Genomic DNA, 17359 nt, shown 5'->3' on the forward strand with positions numbered 1-17359 from the left:
GTTAGATGTGCTCTTCTACAAGCATGCCTCAAGGCGATGACAAGCTTGAACATATATTGTAAATATGTACACAGGTACCCAAGGAGCCGTAGGCAAAATAATAGAGCATCTATGTGCTGACAGGCTGACATTCAAGTGACCTGCATGTATCCGCAGTCTTGTGCATGAAAGATCAGACACAGGTTGACTATGAGGTATTTTCATTGAGATCATTGTTACGATCATTATTAAAGATCATTATTTTTACACTGTTTATTCAAGTGCTTGTTTTGCTGTCCAGTTGACACATAATGTTTCTCATATTTGAAGGATATCTATGATATCTGCATTGTGGAAAAAGTGGACAGAACATGATAAACTTCAACACATTGCAATATAAAATACAATGTGGAGTGGGGTTTGTGAATTTTAAATTGCATAAGACTATCAAATTTTAGTCGCCAGAATTTTACCATGTCGTTCGAGTAAAAGTACCATCACATTGTACACACAACCTGTCAATATAAAAGTTAGATTTCAAAATTGTAAATGTAATTGCAATTGCATTTCAAATCAGAAATGATTCTATAATATTATATATTAATATATTATATATGAATAAACTATTATTTTTATTTTATTTTCTATTATATGCCCACATTCACAAAATATTACCATCAAAATGTGTACATGTGTTAAAGAGTGTACAGTGATAAAAAAGGAAACAAAGAAATTAACATAAAAACATAAATAAATAAGTAAATATAAAGTACAATCACACTATTTCAGAGCAGTCTATACGTGGAGGTTGAAACACAATTTGTTAATGAATGACAAATATTCTGTGTTAATTTAACAGAGCTCTTTTATGTATTCCCAAAGGGGAGACCAAATCGACTAAAATCTGTCAGATTTTTTGTCATAGGTAAGTTTTTCTAATGGTACTCATGTAGCAATTTGTGATATCCACATTTTGAAAGATGGAGTCTGTGATGAAGACCAAAGTAGCAAAATAGATTTTTAGCAAAATATACCAGGACAATAAATAACTATAATGCATCTTTTTTTTTTTTTTTAAACAGCTTGTTCACATTAAGATTCAATAAATAAAAAGCTGGGGTCATATCAAAATTTAGCTTATGGATTTTTTTCTAGTACCTTATTTATTTTCTTCCAAAATGGCACAATTTTGTCACAGTCCCAAAAACAATGAATGAATGTACTTTTATATTTTTATTAAACATTATTAAGTTAATTCCACTGCAAAACATAAAAAATTAAATCATTAAACTACACTACCTGACAAAAGTCTTGTCGCCTTTCCAAGTTTTAGGTACAACAGATAATAACTTGACTTCTAGTTGATCATTTGGTATCAGAAGTGGCTCATATTAAAGGCAAACTCCTCTAGAGTACACTTATTTTACCTAAATACAATATGATCATGCCTTGATTTTGAATTATTTCATTAAGACAGTAAGGTCTGACTTAGACAAAAGTTTTGTCACTTTACAGCAATAATGTACAATAAGGAATATAAAGTCATGGTGCAGTGGAAAAATAATAAATGATAATTACTATTGTGTATGACTGCCAAGAGCTTGGAGGACAGAATCCATACATCTCTGCAATTACACAAATAACTTATTAATAAAGTCATCTGGAATGGTAAAGAAAGCGTTCTTGCAGGACTCCCAGAGTTCATCAAGATTATTTGGAATCATCTTCAATTCCTCCTCTTTCATCTTACCTCAGATATGTTCAATAATGTTCATGTCTGATGACTAGGCTGGCCAATCCTGAAATACCTTGACTTTCTTTGCTTTCAGGAGCTTTAATATGGGGGCTGAAGTATGAGAAGGAGCGCTGTATATTTGCCCTCTCCTGTGGTTTGTGATGTAATGGGCAGCACAATTGTCTTAATGCCTCAGGCTGTTGATGTTTCCATCCACTCTGCAGATCTCTTGCACGCCTCCATACTGAATGTAACCCCAAACCATGATTTCTCCTTCACCAAACTTGACTGATTTCTGTGAGAATCTTGGGGTCCATGCGGGTTCCAGTAGGTCATCTGCAGTATTTGTGATGATTGAGATGCAGTTCAACAGATTATTCATCTGAAAAATCTCCTTTCTGCCACTTTTTCAAATGATCAACTAGAATTATTATTTGTTGCTCTCTAAACTTGGATCAACGAGAAAACTTTAGTCAGGTAGTGTAAAAAGTATGTATACGAAAGAAAAGGTAATTTTAAGATTTGCTGAAGAACACATTAAAGACTCACTCTCCTTCGGTTTGTTCCCTTCATTATTAGGGGTTGCATGAATAGTGGAATGTTTATCCCACATTAAACAGCGTTATTACAATTAACTTCATGCAAACATTGAGGATAGCCTAAATATAAAAACATGGAAAATGAACTTGCTTGATTTAACAGATTTTTAAGGGACTGCGATGACATTACTCATGTTGAAATCAAAACCCCTTTAAAACAACTAAAAAGGGAATGACAAAAGAAACCAAGAAATTAAATGCTTGTACTTGTCATCCAGTCTTACCACGTGCCTGCAGCCCTTTCTTTAAACAAGGATGTCTACATTCAGGAAAACCAGGTGTGTTCTTGCCCCATGCAGACATGCAAATGATACAGAACACCTCAGCGCCTCATCTATCTGTGTCTTTCCTGCGACATTGAGCAGGATGAAGAGAGAAGCCGGAGGCGAAAAGGAAATACTGCATCTTATCTTCCTCTAATATTGCGCCCCTCCCACAGGGATGCAAATGGAACGGTCTGCAGAAATGGAGCGATCTGCTGAGTCCCCTCCAAATGCTATTTTCACACGCACTACAGGTTGCCCTCTCTTATCTGCTAAAGCCACTTCAATTACAAGCTGTCATGAGGGGCAATGAAGATGGAGGGCAGAGGCTCAGAGAGAGAGAGGAAAAAGGCTTTGTATATCTGATGTTTCGGGCCGCATTCGACAAGAACATGCATGCATTTTCATGAGGGGTCATTTGAGTGCTGGAGTCAATCTGTGCAACTGGACTGACAATTCCACCTCTTGGCAATGGCTTATGCTCAGACGCATGCTGAAATTTAATGCACAAACATCAACCCAAATACAGCTTCCAAACCTATATCTATAACTAGAAGTAGAGAACACTCCCAGAGTGCTGTTTTATTTGGATTGTAAGAAGCTGCGATAATTGCAAAACAGGCCCATTGGAAATACGTGCTTCAGTCTACATTTCAGTCTACATTTCAGCTGTACGCAAAAAGTACACCTGACTTCAGTTTCTAGGTAAAACGAACACTACAGAACATGATGACGCCAATTGCCTTTTGATCCCGTCACAGTGACAGACGAGTCTTCACATTGATCCAATCGGCCAGCATGACCTACTCACACCTGCAGTTCTCCACAATGAACGTCCAGTGTTCTCTAGCCTCTGCCACCCAGACTAAAGCTCTGCACAGGAAGTTTGGCCAGAGGAGAAATGGTCATGCCCAATTGAGCCTGGTTTCTCTCAAGGTGTTTTTTCCCTTCACTTTCGTCAATTGGTGAAGTTTGTTCCTCGCCACTGGCTTGCTTGGTTTAGGACTTGGAGCTGCACATTGATGGATTTGCTCTTCAGTGTTTGGACTTTCAGCAGTAAAAATTAAACCACACTGAGCTAAACTAAACTGAACTTCAACTCTGAAAACTGCACTGACATAGCTTTAATTTACTAGAACTTCTATGTTAAGCGGCTCTGACACAATCTACATTGTATATATATATGATATTATTAATAAATAATGTATTATTTTCATGCAGTTTTTTTGCACATCATTAAATAAATACTTTAAAAACAGCTTTACAGTGTTTATGATTTGAAATCAAATACATTCGCCACTCCTGTCTATCTCCATATGGACGATTATGTAAGTATATAAGTATGAATCATATGAATTATTCGCAAATATTACAGGGTGCCGCATTGAACTGTGCTGCGAGAGGTTGTTATAGAGAAATACCTTCCACTTTCATTTATAGCATGCGTGTTTGTATTTAATTGATGGCTGAAGACATGTGAGTTTATCAGATCAGATTACCCATGGACTTAACTTCAGTCTATGTGTTCACTACAAGAAAACATATACATGAATTCCAGCTCCAACCTGAAAAAACACATAGTAGTAAATGTCAAAATTATGCCTATTTAAATCATATTAATGGTAATTTGATAACTATGGGTACTTATTGTAAACACAAATTTTAAACACTGTTCAAGTGTTTTCCCTCATATCTCATACAAAAAGACAAACATATTGTGAACCTTACAGCCCTACACACGTTCATGAACAAAGGTTTATTAGGAACATTTAGCTCTTTTACAATGTAGATTGTGTCAAAGTAGTTTAACATAGAAGTTCTAGGAAATTGAAACTTTGTCAGTCCAGTTTTCAGAGTTGAAGTCCAGTTTAGATCAATTCAGTATGGTTTAATTTGCCCTGCTGAAAGTCCAAACACTGAAGAGCAAATCCATCGATGTGCAGTTCATAACCATTTTACCAGAATAAAAGTAACTAGTTCTTGGAGTAATTTTTTCATCTGAAACTTTTTTACTTTTACTTGAGTAACTTTTAAGATTGATGCTTTTACTTTTACTTGAGCAAAAAAATTTGTATACACTACCCACCTCTGGTTGTACAGAGAACTGTGGTTTGAGCTCGGTGATGCACAGTTCCACAAAAGAGATAAAAGCGAAGTAAGTTAAGGTAAAACTATTTGAAAGGTTTGATTTTAAAAACGCTGTTGGGTTTAGGTCAGTGGTTTACTGGTCAAAGCAATCTTGTATAAGAAGAACGTGTATCTGAGGCTTACAGTATATCAAAATGTACCCAAGTACACAGTAGAGGATTAGTCATCTGAAACGTACAACAAAATGTACCTGGAGCAATGTATTTTAGTTTTAAATAAATGTAGGCTGAGGTAGTGTTGTCATGATACTGGATTTCAGTACCAATTGATACTGAAATTTTAGAAACGTCTATTTCCCGCTAACATTTGAGCACGTTCTTAAATGGTGCTGATTTACCCTTGTGTTCACAAACTCAACAGAAATGACCGTGAAGGTCATCAGTTCAACAAACTCACCGCTGTTTATTGAATGTAACCAAAGATACAGCGACACTGGAGCGTTTTCAAGCTGCGATTCATTATCGGGTCGCTGGTAAGTCAGCTTACAGATAAACCAGCTGATCAATAAGACTTTGATATCCTCCAGTGTCCCTTTATCTGTGGTTACACTCAGTAAACAGCGTATGTTAACCTGATGACCTTCACAGCCAATCACAGTCATTTCTGTTGAGCATGTGAACACAATGGCAAATCAGCAGTGTTTAAGAATGTGCTTAACAGTAATCAAATTATTTGTGAGAAATGGATGTTTTTAAAATTTCATCATTGATTGGTATCGAATTCCAGCATCATGACAACCCTCGGCTGAGGGATGTACTTCCAATGTGCCTGGGCAGAATAGTTGGAGAGAGTCATAGGAAAAACAAAGATGCTGTTTAAAATGCAATGTGGATTAGTGTTTGTGATATTAAATTGCACAAGCCTGTTCAAATATGAAGTCTGCATGTTCTGCGTCTTTGTAGGAATGAATCACAAGGTTTCATTTAATATACATAAACTCAAGCATGTGTAAAGCTTGGTGTGTTTCCAGAATCTGTCGCCTCACTATTTGAGTACTTGATCTTATAGACATTTTGTTAACACAATTCTCCATGTCACCTCAGTATCATAACATTAAGTACACAACTCTGTCGGAATAAACATTATGTTTAATTTGAAAGTGGCAAATTAAAATTACATTTCGAATAAGAAATTATTATAGAAATATCTATGACTGATGTCCGGTAGAGTGTACTTTTCACAGTAGCAGTATTTAAATCGCAGCTTCCAAATCATATCTGTGACTACAAACAGAGAAGGATCTGAGAGTTATGCTATATTTGGATTGTGAGAAGCTGCAATAAATGGAGAGAATGAGAGGGAAAACCAAGCGATAATGTGCGACAGTCTGGTAATGTAGCAAAATGCGATAATAGACCACCTGCAGTCTACAGAGCGCACATCCTCAGTTTGTGAAAGCAAAAACAGCGCTGTGAAGCTTCTCTCTCCGACAAGCGGGCCGCTTCCTGACCTTTTAATAGCTGAATAAGTGAGCAGTTCTAATCGTCACCTGAACATGTGCATCAGGAAAGCCCGTGCTTCATCAAGCAGTCATCAAGACGAGACAAAGAGCCAAAATACTCCCTCTCTAGGCCTTCCTTCAGCCTCTCTCTTCCCTTTTGTCAAATATATAATTGCAGGGCTGAGGAAGAGAGATATGGAGCCAGCATGTTATTTTAATGCAGTGTCAACTCCAATGAAGGTCGTGTAGTGGGAAGCGCTTCCCTGAGCAGAGAGCAATTATGGTTTTCAGCGCGCATAATCAGGCACCCACAGCAGATGGCTTTGAGAGGACGCCAACACCAGAACAGCTCTTCACCGCTCGCACACATGCGCACTCAGAGCGCCGCCAGAACCGCCATAGCGAAACACACACACGAGCACTCTTTAAAAGAATGAAAAGGCCAAAAAGGTCTCCTGATAAACACCATGCACACGCTGGAATAGTTAAGGATGCAGCAAAAGTCAAAACAAACAAAAAACAAGTTAAAAAAGTTACTATTTACATTTGTTTTGCAATCAATTAAGCATTTTTGCTTTTTAATTTGCTTCTATTTTTAACAAGCAGCCTGTGTCAATCTCAGGTGGCACCACATTACACAGCTGCATGTTTATTTGGAAGACTAGCCAAGTTTGGAAACTTTCTAGGCAAGGGTTTTGGACAACAGAAGAATGTATAATTTTGTCAGAAAAATCCTAAACAAACAAACCTAAACTGATGGCAGAGTGGTGGCTCAGTGGCTAGCACTGTCGCCTCAAAGCAAGAAGGTCACTGGTTCAAGCCCAGCTGGGCTAGTTGGCATTTCTGTGTGGAGTTTGCATGTTCTCCTCTGAGTTCCCGGTTTCCCCCACAGTCCAAAGACAAGTATTATAAGTGAATTGGATTAACTAAATTGTCTGTAGTGTATGAGTTTGTGTGTGAATGAGAGTGTATGGGTGTTTCCCAGTACTGGGTTGTAGCTGGGAGCGCATCCACTGCCTAAAACATATGCTGGAATAGTTGGGGGTTTATTTCACTGTGATGACTCTCTGATAAATAAGGGACTCTGCCGAAAAGAAAATGAATGAGTGCATGAGTGTTTTTTTGGTTTTGCTGGTCTTTTTGGCCACATTTCCTGATATGAAGATGTGATTTGTCAATCTGATCACAAATATGTAAAGTGTAAATAAGGGCTAAACAATTTAAAACTTGTCCACCAGTTCGCTTTCATAATGTAAAGACTTATGTGGTTTAATGTGTTAAAAAGTGACACAGAAGACCACCTACTCTCCAATTTTGACATAGCAAGCGATTGTTGTAAGACATGTTGAGAGAAAACACTTAAAATATATACAAAAAATTACAACCTGGGCTCATTCTAAAAACATACCCCAATATACATTTCTAGAGAGTGTCAAATACGTTCCAGAAGCAACATTTTTTTTGGCAGTTTTTTTCTGTAATTCCACCAAAGGTCGTTGCATACACTTTTTGAGATCTCAAATTTCTCTTGCGAGCGCCATTCGTGCCTGCTCGTCTCGCAAAAATCAAACAGAGGTCGCTGTCTATGACTTAATGACTGACCCACCCTCCTTCCCTAAACTTAACCGACAGTGTTTTCAAAGGCACCGATTAACCCGCCCCACCAACTTGCCTAAACCAAATTTTATCTATTGGCTTCTGTTTTTTGTTTTACCTGCTTTCTGGAACCGTTCTTCACCGAACTTGAACCTCGTCGTTGTGGTAAATTCCTCTCTGCATGTCAAGTCCACCGACATATATGGCGAGCTAATTTGAAAAACGGGTAACGGCAGGAAAGCCGTCCATAAGGAGGTAAGCGGTCAGCTGTTAAGCGTGAAAAGGAACAGCGTTATACGGCCCCATAGCATTTGTTTTAAAGACGTAATGCTCCCATACGTTGTTCTAGCTACATAATTCATGATCTGCAGAAATTTATATAGGGCTATGTTTCTAGAAAGAGCCTATGCTGAAAAATTAAAAAGCACCAAAAAAGGTACGTTTACATAGAATATGTCTCATCTAAACGTGCGCAATTTAGATTCCAAAACAGTACAATTTCTGAACCAGGAGTCTGGAACCTATTAGATGGTAACTAAGCCTTAATAATCTAAAACAGCAAAAATTCTGTCGATATTTCTTATTTTAAATAATAAATAAATGTAAAAATTATTTTAGTGACATGTTATATAGTATTTTGCCCAATATCTAGGGACAGTGGAATTTTTAATACTGCAGTGAACAACAACACAGATAGTTTGAGTTAGTGAGGTTAAAAACTATTGTTTTAGAGGCATTTGGCACTGTTGTGGAATTCAGACTGGGAGACCAAATGGCCACCGAATAAATTAACCAGCATGGCCAGGCTGCAAGCCCTTCTTAAACTACACATTTTTTTTCAGTGAGAAAAAACTAGAGCTATTTATAAACCTACTCCAAGCCAAAGAACTAGTTGGCTAATTGGTCTTCAAACCAGTGGTTTTTACAATTACTTCAACTGGACGTTTTCTTGTGCTAGTGGTCTTAAAAAAGTATTTTGGACATGACATTCCATCCAAGAAAAAAAAAAAAAACAGCACATGACGCAACAGCTAAAGAAGTCTGTCTGAATGTGAATGGCTGTAACTTTTCTGAGAAGGTTACACCATGTGAACTGCCCAACAGCTAATCACAGCCCAGCACGCTAATTAAATTAAACCCGTCAACCTTACGAATTGGTTGTTGGGAAACTGGCTGATTTTTTAAACATCGGCCGGCTTAAAAGCAGTGTGTTCACACATTCAAAGAAACAGATAGCATGCATACGAAACAAACAATCACCTTCCCACACACAAAGACAAAAACTCATGTGTTCACAAGCACAAACTCACACATCACACCCTGGAGGACATGTTGTGTGGGATAATGAGGAACAGATTTGATATGCTGAAAGGACAGAACAAAGCAATTAGCAGTGAGGCAATGTGTTTGGAGCAGCCTGTGAGAGAGCCTGAGGGCAGGGCCACACACAGACACACCCATCTGCTCACATCTTCTCTCTCTCTCTCACACACACACACACACACACACACACAATCATCCGCCGCACCATCACAGACAGATGCTGGAAGAACTGAATGATGAGTGCGAAGCTGAAAATAAAAGTCTGAGATGCTGGTTCTCACCTTCTCCTGCCAGTGCAGTATCCCGATGATGACGAGAATAAAGATGCACACGCCAATCAGTGCTATCGCTGTCAATAAGACTATATTACTCGGGGTTAAGTAGAGCTTTGCACTCCAGCTGCAAAGAAGCAAACAAAAACAGACACAACTGAGATCTTTTCTGAGCACTTCTTTAGGTTACAGTAAAAAAAAAATGTAAACAGCATTTCTGAGACATTGAAATCAAATACACATAAAGACATTCTGTTGAGCAAAAACATGTGTAGATCATCAAAATGGTGACACAGAGTGTAGGTTACTGAAGAAAATCTTATAGTGTTGTGTACATAAATGTGCAAGTGTTAATATGATGATTCAAATAACCTGAGAAAGCTAAATATAATCAGTCTTGACGCGCTCTCTGACAAACGGAAACATCAGGACATCAAGACGAGCCGCTTTAAATAGCAGATGGAGAGCTAGAGAGGTGGAACGCTCTCCATTTACTGGAGAGAATAGAAATAGAGATTTTCTGTTTGTCAATGGTTTGAAAGCAAAACGGCAGCTGAAGGAGTCTGTGCGGGGTCTGTGGGGACTTGAGAAAATCAAGTAATCTTCTCAAATATTCATGATAAAGATTGGCGGACAGCTTCATTAGGATACATTTCAGCTGTGCTGGTAAACAGATTAAATATTGATGCCACAGAGGAAACACCTTCTTACGCTCCTGATTAAGGCCGGTGACGGATGCTGTGACGGTGTATATCTAGCTTTAATTACATTAACGATTTTATTATAGCTCACTTGTTGACTGTGGGTTTGCATCTTGGTAGATACTGGTAACAATAAATGAAGGAAGCTGTTACAACCGGCTCAAAATTGTTAGAGACAATGTGGACCAGGTTAATCGTAAAGTAAAATGATTTATTGACAAGACATAATTAACAAAGGCTATTGAGAAACAAAGTCAGAATAAATGGAAGTGTGCATGGTAGTCATGATCCAAAACAAACTAAAATAATCAAAACAACAGGCAGGATGGTCTGGCAAATCGAGTTCGCTTTACATGACACGTTTTAATGAATTTAGAGACATCCTTCTTTAGCAAAAGCCAATAAAAATGCCTCTATATATAATCAGGGTTTCTGTAGGTTTCACCAAGTTAAATTTACAGGGTTCATACACATTTTTGCTAATAAAATTCCATGACTTTTCCATGACATTCGAGTTCATTTTTATGACCCAATGTTTTATGCAATGTCTACATATGTGTGGTAAAAGAAAAAAACAATGCATGTTGAAATTTATTACAGCATATCGTAAAACATGCAACAATCTATTCAGTTTATATTTATATCTATGTAAATTTGATTCAGATGTTGCTTACACCACACTAATAATGTGAGAGTATGTGATTGGCCAAGGACAGAAAAAAAGTAAAGATAACTACCTATATTCAAATATACAAATATCTGTTTTCCATGACTTTTTTCAAAACTTTGTGGGTTTTTCTGTTTTCCAAAACTTTCACAAGCTTGGAAAATGCCATGTCAAATTTTCATGACTTTTCCAGGTTTTCCATGATTGTACGAATTAAGGACTTTTTAAGACATTTTTAAGACCATTATGTATGAACTCTGAGACTTTTACAGGGCTAAATCCTAAGGATTTTATTTGAATATTCCAGTTGGAAAAGATGTTCACGTGCCCTATCAAAAAAATTATATCATTTAATCAATCAAATAATACAATAATAATATTATTAATAATAATAATCATTTAAAAATAAAAAATCTAGGCCAGGTCAATATCTTTAGCAGTAAATAAATGGAGAAATTTTAAACAAATGTTACTGTAATGAAAATAATTAAAGGCTATTTTTTAATAAGAAGTTAAATGTTTTACTGAGATTGGAGTTGTTGGTGATTGGGTGTTAATGGCCAGATTGAGTAGCTATACATAAACAAAAGAAAATTAAGACCTGTAAACAAAAGATTTAAGAACAAAAAACACAATATTTCAGTATATTTAAGACTTTTTAAGGCCTCAAATTTAGCTTTTGAGATTTAAGACATTTTAAGATCCCGAAGACACACAGGTTTTGAGCAAACATTCTTTGCTCACAGTGACTCTATTTGTATAAAGTTTTCGACACATCATCATGGGAATTGTAGTTTTTCTGAACAAATTATGCTGGTTAACACAATAAAAAAAAAAAAAAAAGTATGTAATTACTACATTCTATTAAACGGAATTATAATTCTACCGCTCTATGGAGGAAAGTAGAACCTGACTATTGCCACTATTAGGGACTGTTTTTTTTTATTTAGTAGGGAGAACTTCAATCATTCATTCATTCATTTTCCGTCTGCTTAGTCCCTTTATTCGTCAGGGGTCACCACAGTGGAATAAACCGCCAACTTATCCAGCATATGTTTTAAACAGAGGATGCTCTTCCAGCTGCAACCCAGTACTGGGAAACATCCATACACATTTATTCACACACATACACTACGTGCCAATTTCAATTCACCTATAGCACGTCTTTGGATTTGTGGGGGAAACTGGAGCACCTGGCGGAAACCCACGCCAACATGGGAAGAACACGCAAACACCACACAGAAACGCCAACTGACCTAGCCAGAACTTTACCCAGCGACCTTCTTAAGGGAGAAATCATTCATTCTTTAATAATTAAGTAGTATTACAGAGTGGATTATTATCTTACTAGGCAAGATATTTTTCCAATAATAGCTTAAACGTGACTACAGATCTGCTGTACTACTTGTATCTGCTGATCTACTTGACTGCCTATGTGTTAGTGTGTGTGTGTTTACCTGCGAGGCTCATTTTGTGGATATGGTATAACGATGAGCTGGGAGTTAGGAATAATAGCAGTCCACTCCTGCTTCCTCACATCCTGCAAGAGAAAAACAAGAATACAGAACAAGAAGAGACAAAATATTAGCATAGTTACCGTTACAAAAATAATAGCAGATTCAATTTCTGCAGTTGTCCTTTAGCAAAAAACGCACTAGCACTGACGTGCCTCAGTGGAGGATGGAGGGGATCTGGAGATGATTGTATTATTGTATAATTGAACAGTGTTGGGGTGGGGGGTCTTAAAGGAAGAGAGGGCATGTTAAACACATGTCTATCTTTAGCAAACATTAAACACATAATAGCTGAAACAGCACTGCAACATCTCTCCCACTCAATCTGGCCCACATTTACACTGTTTAACTAAAGCACTGTGAGCTAGAAGAAGAGCCACGCTGCAGGTGCCGATATTCTCAGCGTGAAGTGAAGCTTCAGTGCTATTACTGAAGAGAGCAGGAGCGATGAGTCCAATCAGACATTTCAGCATCACTTTAAAGTGCAGATGAGTAGGTGGAGGAGCCATTTGCAGGCAGGTGATCAAAGCAGCACAAAACAAGTTTTAAAAATATCTGTAAAGTTCAACTCGGTTACTTCAAACTGGCCCGATTCACTCCTTTAGCCGCTAACCCCGTGTGATTCTGTGTATGATGTTCACTTCAAATGCTCTGCTCAGGCCTATCGCACTGCTAATTTGTTAAACATTTACTCTGCTCTCGGAGAGACTGTAATAAAAATCAAGCCCTGACGGCACTTAAAAAAAACAACAACGGCAGAGAGTGTTCCAGAAGTCGTTCAGTGAGAGAAAACGCCATCATTTTCAGTGCATCGTGCAATTAATAAGCCTCCAAACATTAAGCAGCATCAAAAGTGGTCTATTCCCCCAGCTATTTGCAAAAAAAAAGTTCATTAGTGGAAGGGAAGTCTCTGGAAGCTTTAATGTATTATGAAGACAGTACCTCTATCAATTACAAAGGTAATTTTCCCTCTTCAACTCGTTTCTCGACGGCAATTAGTGGCAAACATTAAATCCGTCTTTTTAAGGGAATCCTCCAGGGGGACAGATTTTAATTTCCGACAACACATTTATCATAACTCTACATTACGCTATCATGCGCTGCTGAGGAAGAGTGTGAGGTCTGAAATGGCTATTTTTAGCATGCGTGTTGAGCGAGTATGGATGAGGTTTGCAAATGAAAGGGACGGGATGGTATTTGGTCTCCCTGTGGGGAGTCGAGTCACTGCCCACTGCGGAGGTCAACCGTGGGCACCGGCAGAAACACAAAGATTTGTTACAGTCAAAGACCCTCTCCTGCCTCTGAGCATTAGAGAGAGAGAGGACGACTCAAGCCCACGCGCTTCAGGGTTACGCTAACTGACAGGCCCTGGCCTTATGCTTATGCAACAGAGAAAACTCCACAGGGCTCTTTTTAAATATAGTACTGAGATTTTGCAAATTTAATGATATGAGATGGAATGACGTTATTTAAGAATGCAACTTTTCAATCTCTGAGAAAAAACACATTTCATTGCTTGCACTGAATTCTCAATGCAAGTTTGATAGCTGTTAGATGAAAATAAACCACTAATTGCTTCAGGATATTTTAAGTAACACTATTACTCTTACTGTACAGCTTCCTTATTACAGTCTAATTACAGCTAAACCTAAAGTCTGCTTTGACTTTTCATTCATGCACCAGCATATGTGTACATAAGGCAATGCCTTTCAAAATATCCTCCATTTGATAGTGTGCATGCAGAGGCGGATTTATCCATTAAGCGAGGTAAGTGGCCCAATGAATGCCTAAAAGTATAAATTATACATACACTATAAAACCCAAAAAGTAAACTTGAGCAAAAAAAAAAAAAAAAAAAAAAAGGAATCTATATGAGTACTGTGAACTAACTAACTTGATGTAATGAGTAGGGCCGGACGGAATCTGTGGACGTTTTTTGCAATTTCTGCAGAGAATTTTAGTAAAAATCTGTATATTTTTGCAGAATTATTTTGGGAGTATCATAACTAAAACCTCAATATGTGAAACAAAAACTGCTATCTTTTTAACTTTTATTTAACGTTTCAAATGTAAATCCAATTAGATTCACTTTATTTGGTAAACAAAGCAAGTCTGTCATATAACACACCTACTAAAAGACAGAAAATATTACTTTACACACTGCATTGTACATAAATCAGATGAACATTTTCATTTAGACAATAATATTACTGTAATTAATTAAAAAACTTTATAAATATAGATTTACACAAATTTACTCAAAGTAACAATTTGTAATAAACAGTAATAAATAAACAGAATTAATGATAGGCTAACAATCAGTTAAAGATTAAGTTTTAGTTTATTGTTTATTATTTGTGAATTTATTTTAAGCAAACAAATAATTTAAAAAGTAGAGATTGCATTAGGATAAAAGACAGAAAAGAAGAGAGACTAAAAAAAACACCAGCATAAATAAATAGGAAATAAATAAAAGGACAATCAATAAATCAATATATCTGCCCTTGTGTGCATGAACAAACGAAAGGAGCTCAACACACTCTAAAAATTGCAATTGTATTAACTCAGTGTTGAGTCGAATATGAACAAACCCAAAAGTTGAATAAAAAGGTAATTTAAATTTAATTGAAAAAAGTAACCCAGAGGTTGGATTTGTCCACCACCCAAGGTTGAGTTAAAACAACCCAGTATTTTTTACCACAAACTTACACTGTAAAAACATATCTGTATATTAGCAGTTTTCCATAATTTGTGATTCATGTTTTATTTATTAATGCTTTAGAATTGCATTATGAGACCTTGATCTTTCTTTCGAAAATGTTTAACGTTGAAAAATTTCAAAAGTGACTTATTAGCATTTTTAATAGCTAAGTGATATATTCTCTGGGTTGGTTTTGTATATTAAGGTTACAAAAACCTTGAAATAAACCACCAGTACATTTTCTGTTATTTTACAGACTTATTTCTCTATATGTTTTCTTATATAGTTTATTATTTCAAACTACTAAAATGTCAATGAAAGTTAAACCGCAGAGATGAATTTTCAACATCAAAAGTAGAACAGAGATCAAGGTCCCATGATCCAATTCACAACAGTAAACAAATGGAAAACACTTGCGAATCACAAAATAAGGAAACTGTTAAATAACAGATTTAAGTACGGTGTACACTAGAAAGATTTATTCTTATCCAGTGTCTGTGCATTTTCATCCAATGCTTTTACTGTTTTTTAAGTTAGAGTTGCTATAATACATTGTTATAGAGAGATATATACAGTTGAAGTCAGAATTATTAATCCTCCTTCATTAATTTATTTTTTCTTTTTTTAGATATTTCCCAAATGATGTTTAACAGAGCAAGGAAATTTTAACAGTATGTCTGATTATATTCTTCCTTCTGGAGAAAGTCTTTTTTGTTTTATTTAGTAAAAGCAGTTTATAATTTTGTAAACACCATTTTAAGGACAAAATTATTAGCTTCTTTAAGCTATATATTTTTTTCTATAGTCTACAGAACAAATCATCATTATACAATAACTTGCCTAATTACCCTAACTTGCCTAGTTAACCTAATTAACCTAGTTAAGCCTTTAAATGTCACTTTAAGCTGTATAAAAGTGTCTTAAAATATTTAGTAAAATTTTATTTACTGTCATCATGGCAAAGATAATATAAATCAGTCATTAGAAATTAGTTCTTAAAACTATTATGTTTAGAAATGCGTGGAAAAAAATATTCTCCCCATTAAACAGAAAATGGGGGAAAATAAACAGTGGGGCTAATAAAATATTCATTCCTTTTAATATTTTAAGCAGCATAATGACACTTTCAACATTCTCATGCATTATCAGTCTATGTGTTTCTGTCAAAATTATGCAAACCTCATCTACTTACCATTGCTGTGTTATTTTGACAACCAATTAATTGAACCATATTATGCATTAAATTGGCAGGCCTATTAAAAACAACACAGATTTGGGCCACATTATTTGCCTTGAGTGTGAAAATCGTCTTTCAGTCAACAAAATGTCTAAATGAAACCATCAAAATTAATTTATAATTACATAAATAAGATCTGAGTATTATTAAACACATATTAAATGGTTAGGATTAGGGTCTGACTGCTTGTAAAAAAGTAAATGTTAGTTAAATACATGTGCAGTTCAATACTTTTAAGTTTTATTAGTAGATGTAACATAGATATAAAAAACAGGCACACATTTCATTTTTTACAAGCTCCTCAATAAATGAAGCTTTGTTTCTTTGTTGTTCCATTTGGACCAATGTGTTATTCTAGAATCTGTTATTCTGACATGATAACTTGGGTTGTTGAGAGATTAGAGATGTGAAAACGATAGAGAAGACTGAGCCGCTTTCCCTTCTCCACACGAGCTCGGAGAGTTCAGCAGTCAGCAGGAACTGGAGGTGTGCTCTATGGAAACATTCATCTGTGTCAGAAAAACTACCACATATGCAGAGCCGCTCTGAGGAAACTCTCTCTCTCATTCCCTTCACAGCTTTTGTATCACGCAAATAAAATGACTCTCGGCCAGCTAAAAATAAACTGTGTTAAAATGCATATGCAATTAATCACACATAATGATTTGTTAAGAAAACCCCCCAAATGAAGGCAGGGTTTAATGTTGTAGATGAGTATATCAAATAAAGAGCATCTTTACAACTGAACACCTACAGTAGTGTTATTTCTTTCAGCCGTTGTTTCGTTTTTTCAGTGTCTTGCATCATGATGGTTGCATTTTAACACCTTGTCAGGTTAAAAACAGTTCGGCTTTAAAAAATCATGCCTCAAAAACTCTTGGTGTGCTCTAATCCAGTTTAGCGCTTCATCCAGCTGTTTTCTTTACAGACTAAGTGAATAGTTCTCAGTGGTAAGGTGTTTTGGCTGTAGTAGCATTCAGAAGGCATAATTAAAAGTGCATTTTTTACTCTGTTATTTTTAAAAAAGGATTAATCGTACTAAATGAACATGTTAAATCGACAGCAATGATAAAAACACAACACAGCAAATTGCTGTTCATGAGGCTTGCTCATGTGTTAATGTGAATGTGCGTATGCATGTGTTCATGTGTAAGTGTGTGTTGGTAAATCAAATCTGCAATTC

General features: G+C 36.3%; 1 protein-coding gene across 10 annotated transcripts in view; it reads right to left on the bottom strand.

The window, feature by feature from the left end:
• The window catches only part of itfg1 (integrin alpha FG-GAP repeat containing 1), a 250996-nt gene that overhangs the window by 4216 nt on the left and 229421 nt on the right, over nucleotides 1-17359 (bottom strand). For 8 of the 10 annotated variants that reach the window (XR_015496042.1, XR_015496043.1, XR_015496044.1 and 5 more), the window contains exons 16-17: nucleotides 12182-12264; nucleotides 9366-9483 (exon numbers count right to left, since the gene is read on the bottom strand). Coding sequence is in view for 1 of the 10 variants with exons in the window: in XM_087261654.1 (XP_087117780.1) it covers nucleotides 9366-9483; nucleotides 12182-12264 (201 nt within the window). In the remaining 9 variants the exon portion in view is untranslated. Of the gene's footprint in view, nucleotides 1-1055; nucleotides 3610-4625; nucleotides 9484-12181; nucleotides 12265-15636; nucleotides 16034-17359 lie in introns of those variants that run through there. The other 2 variants (XR_015496040.1, XR_015496049.1) reach the window with 2 other exon arrangements.

Source organism: Danio rerio, chromosome 7 (genome assembly GCF_052040795.2).
Source record: "Danio rerio strain M-AB ecotype USA chromosome 7, GRCz13ab, whole genome shotgun sequence".
Taxonomy (NCBI): Eukaryota; Metazoa; Chordata; class Actinopteri; order Cypriniformes; family Danionidae; genus Danio; species Danio rerio.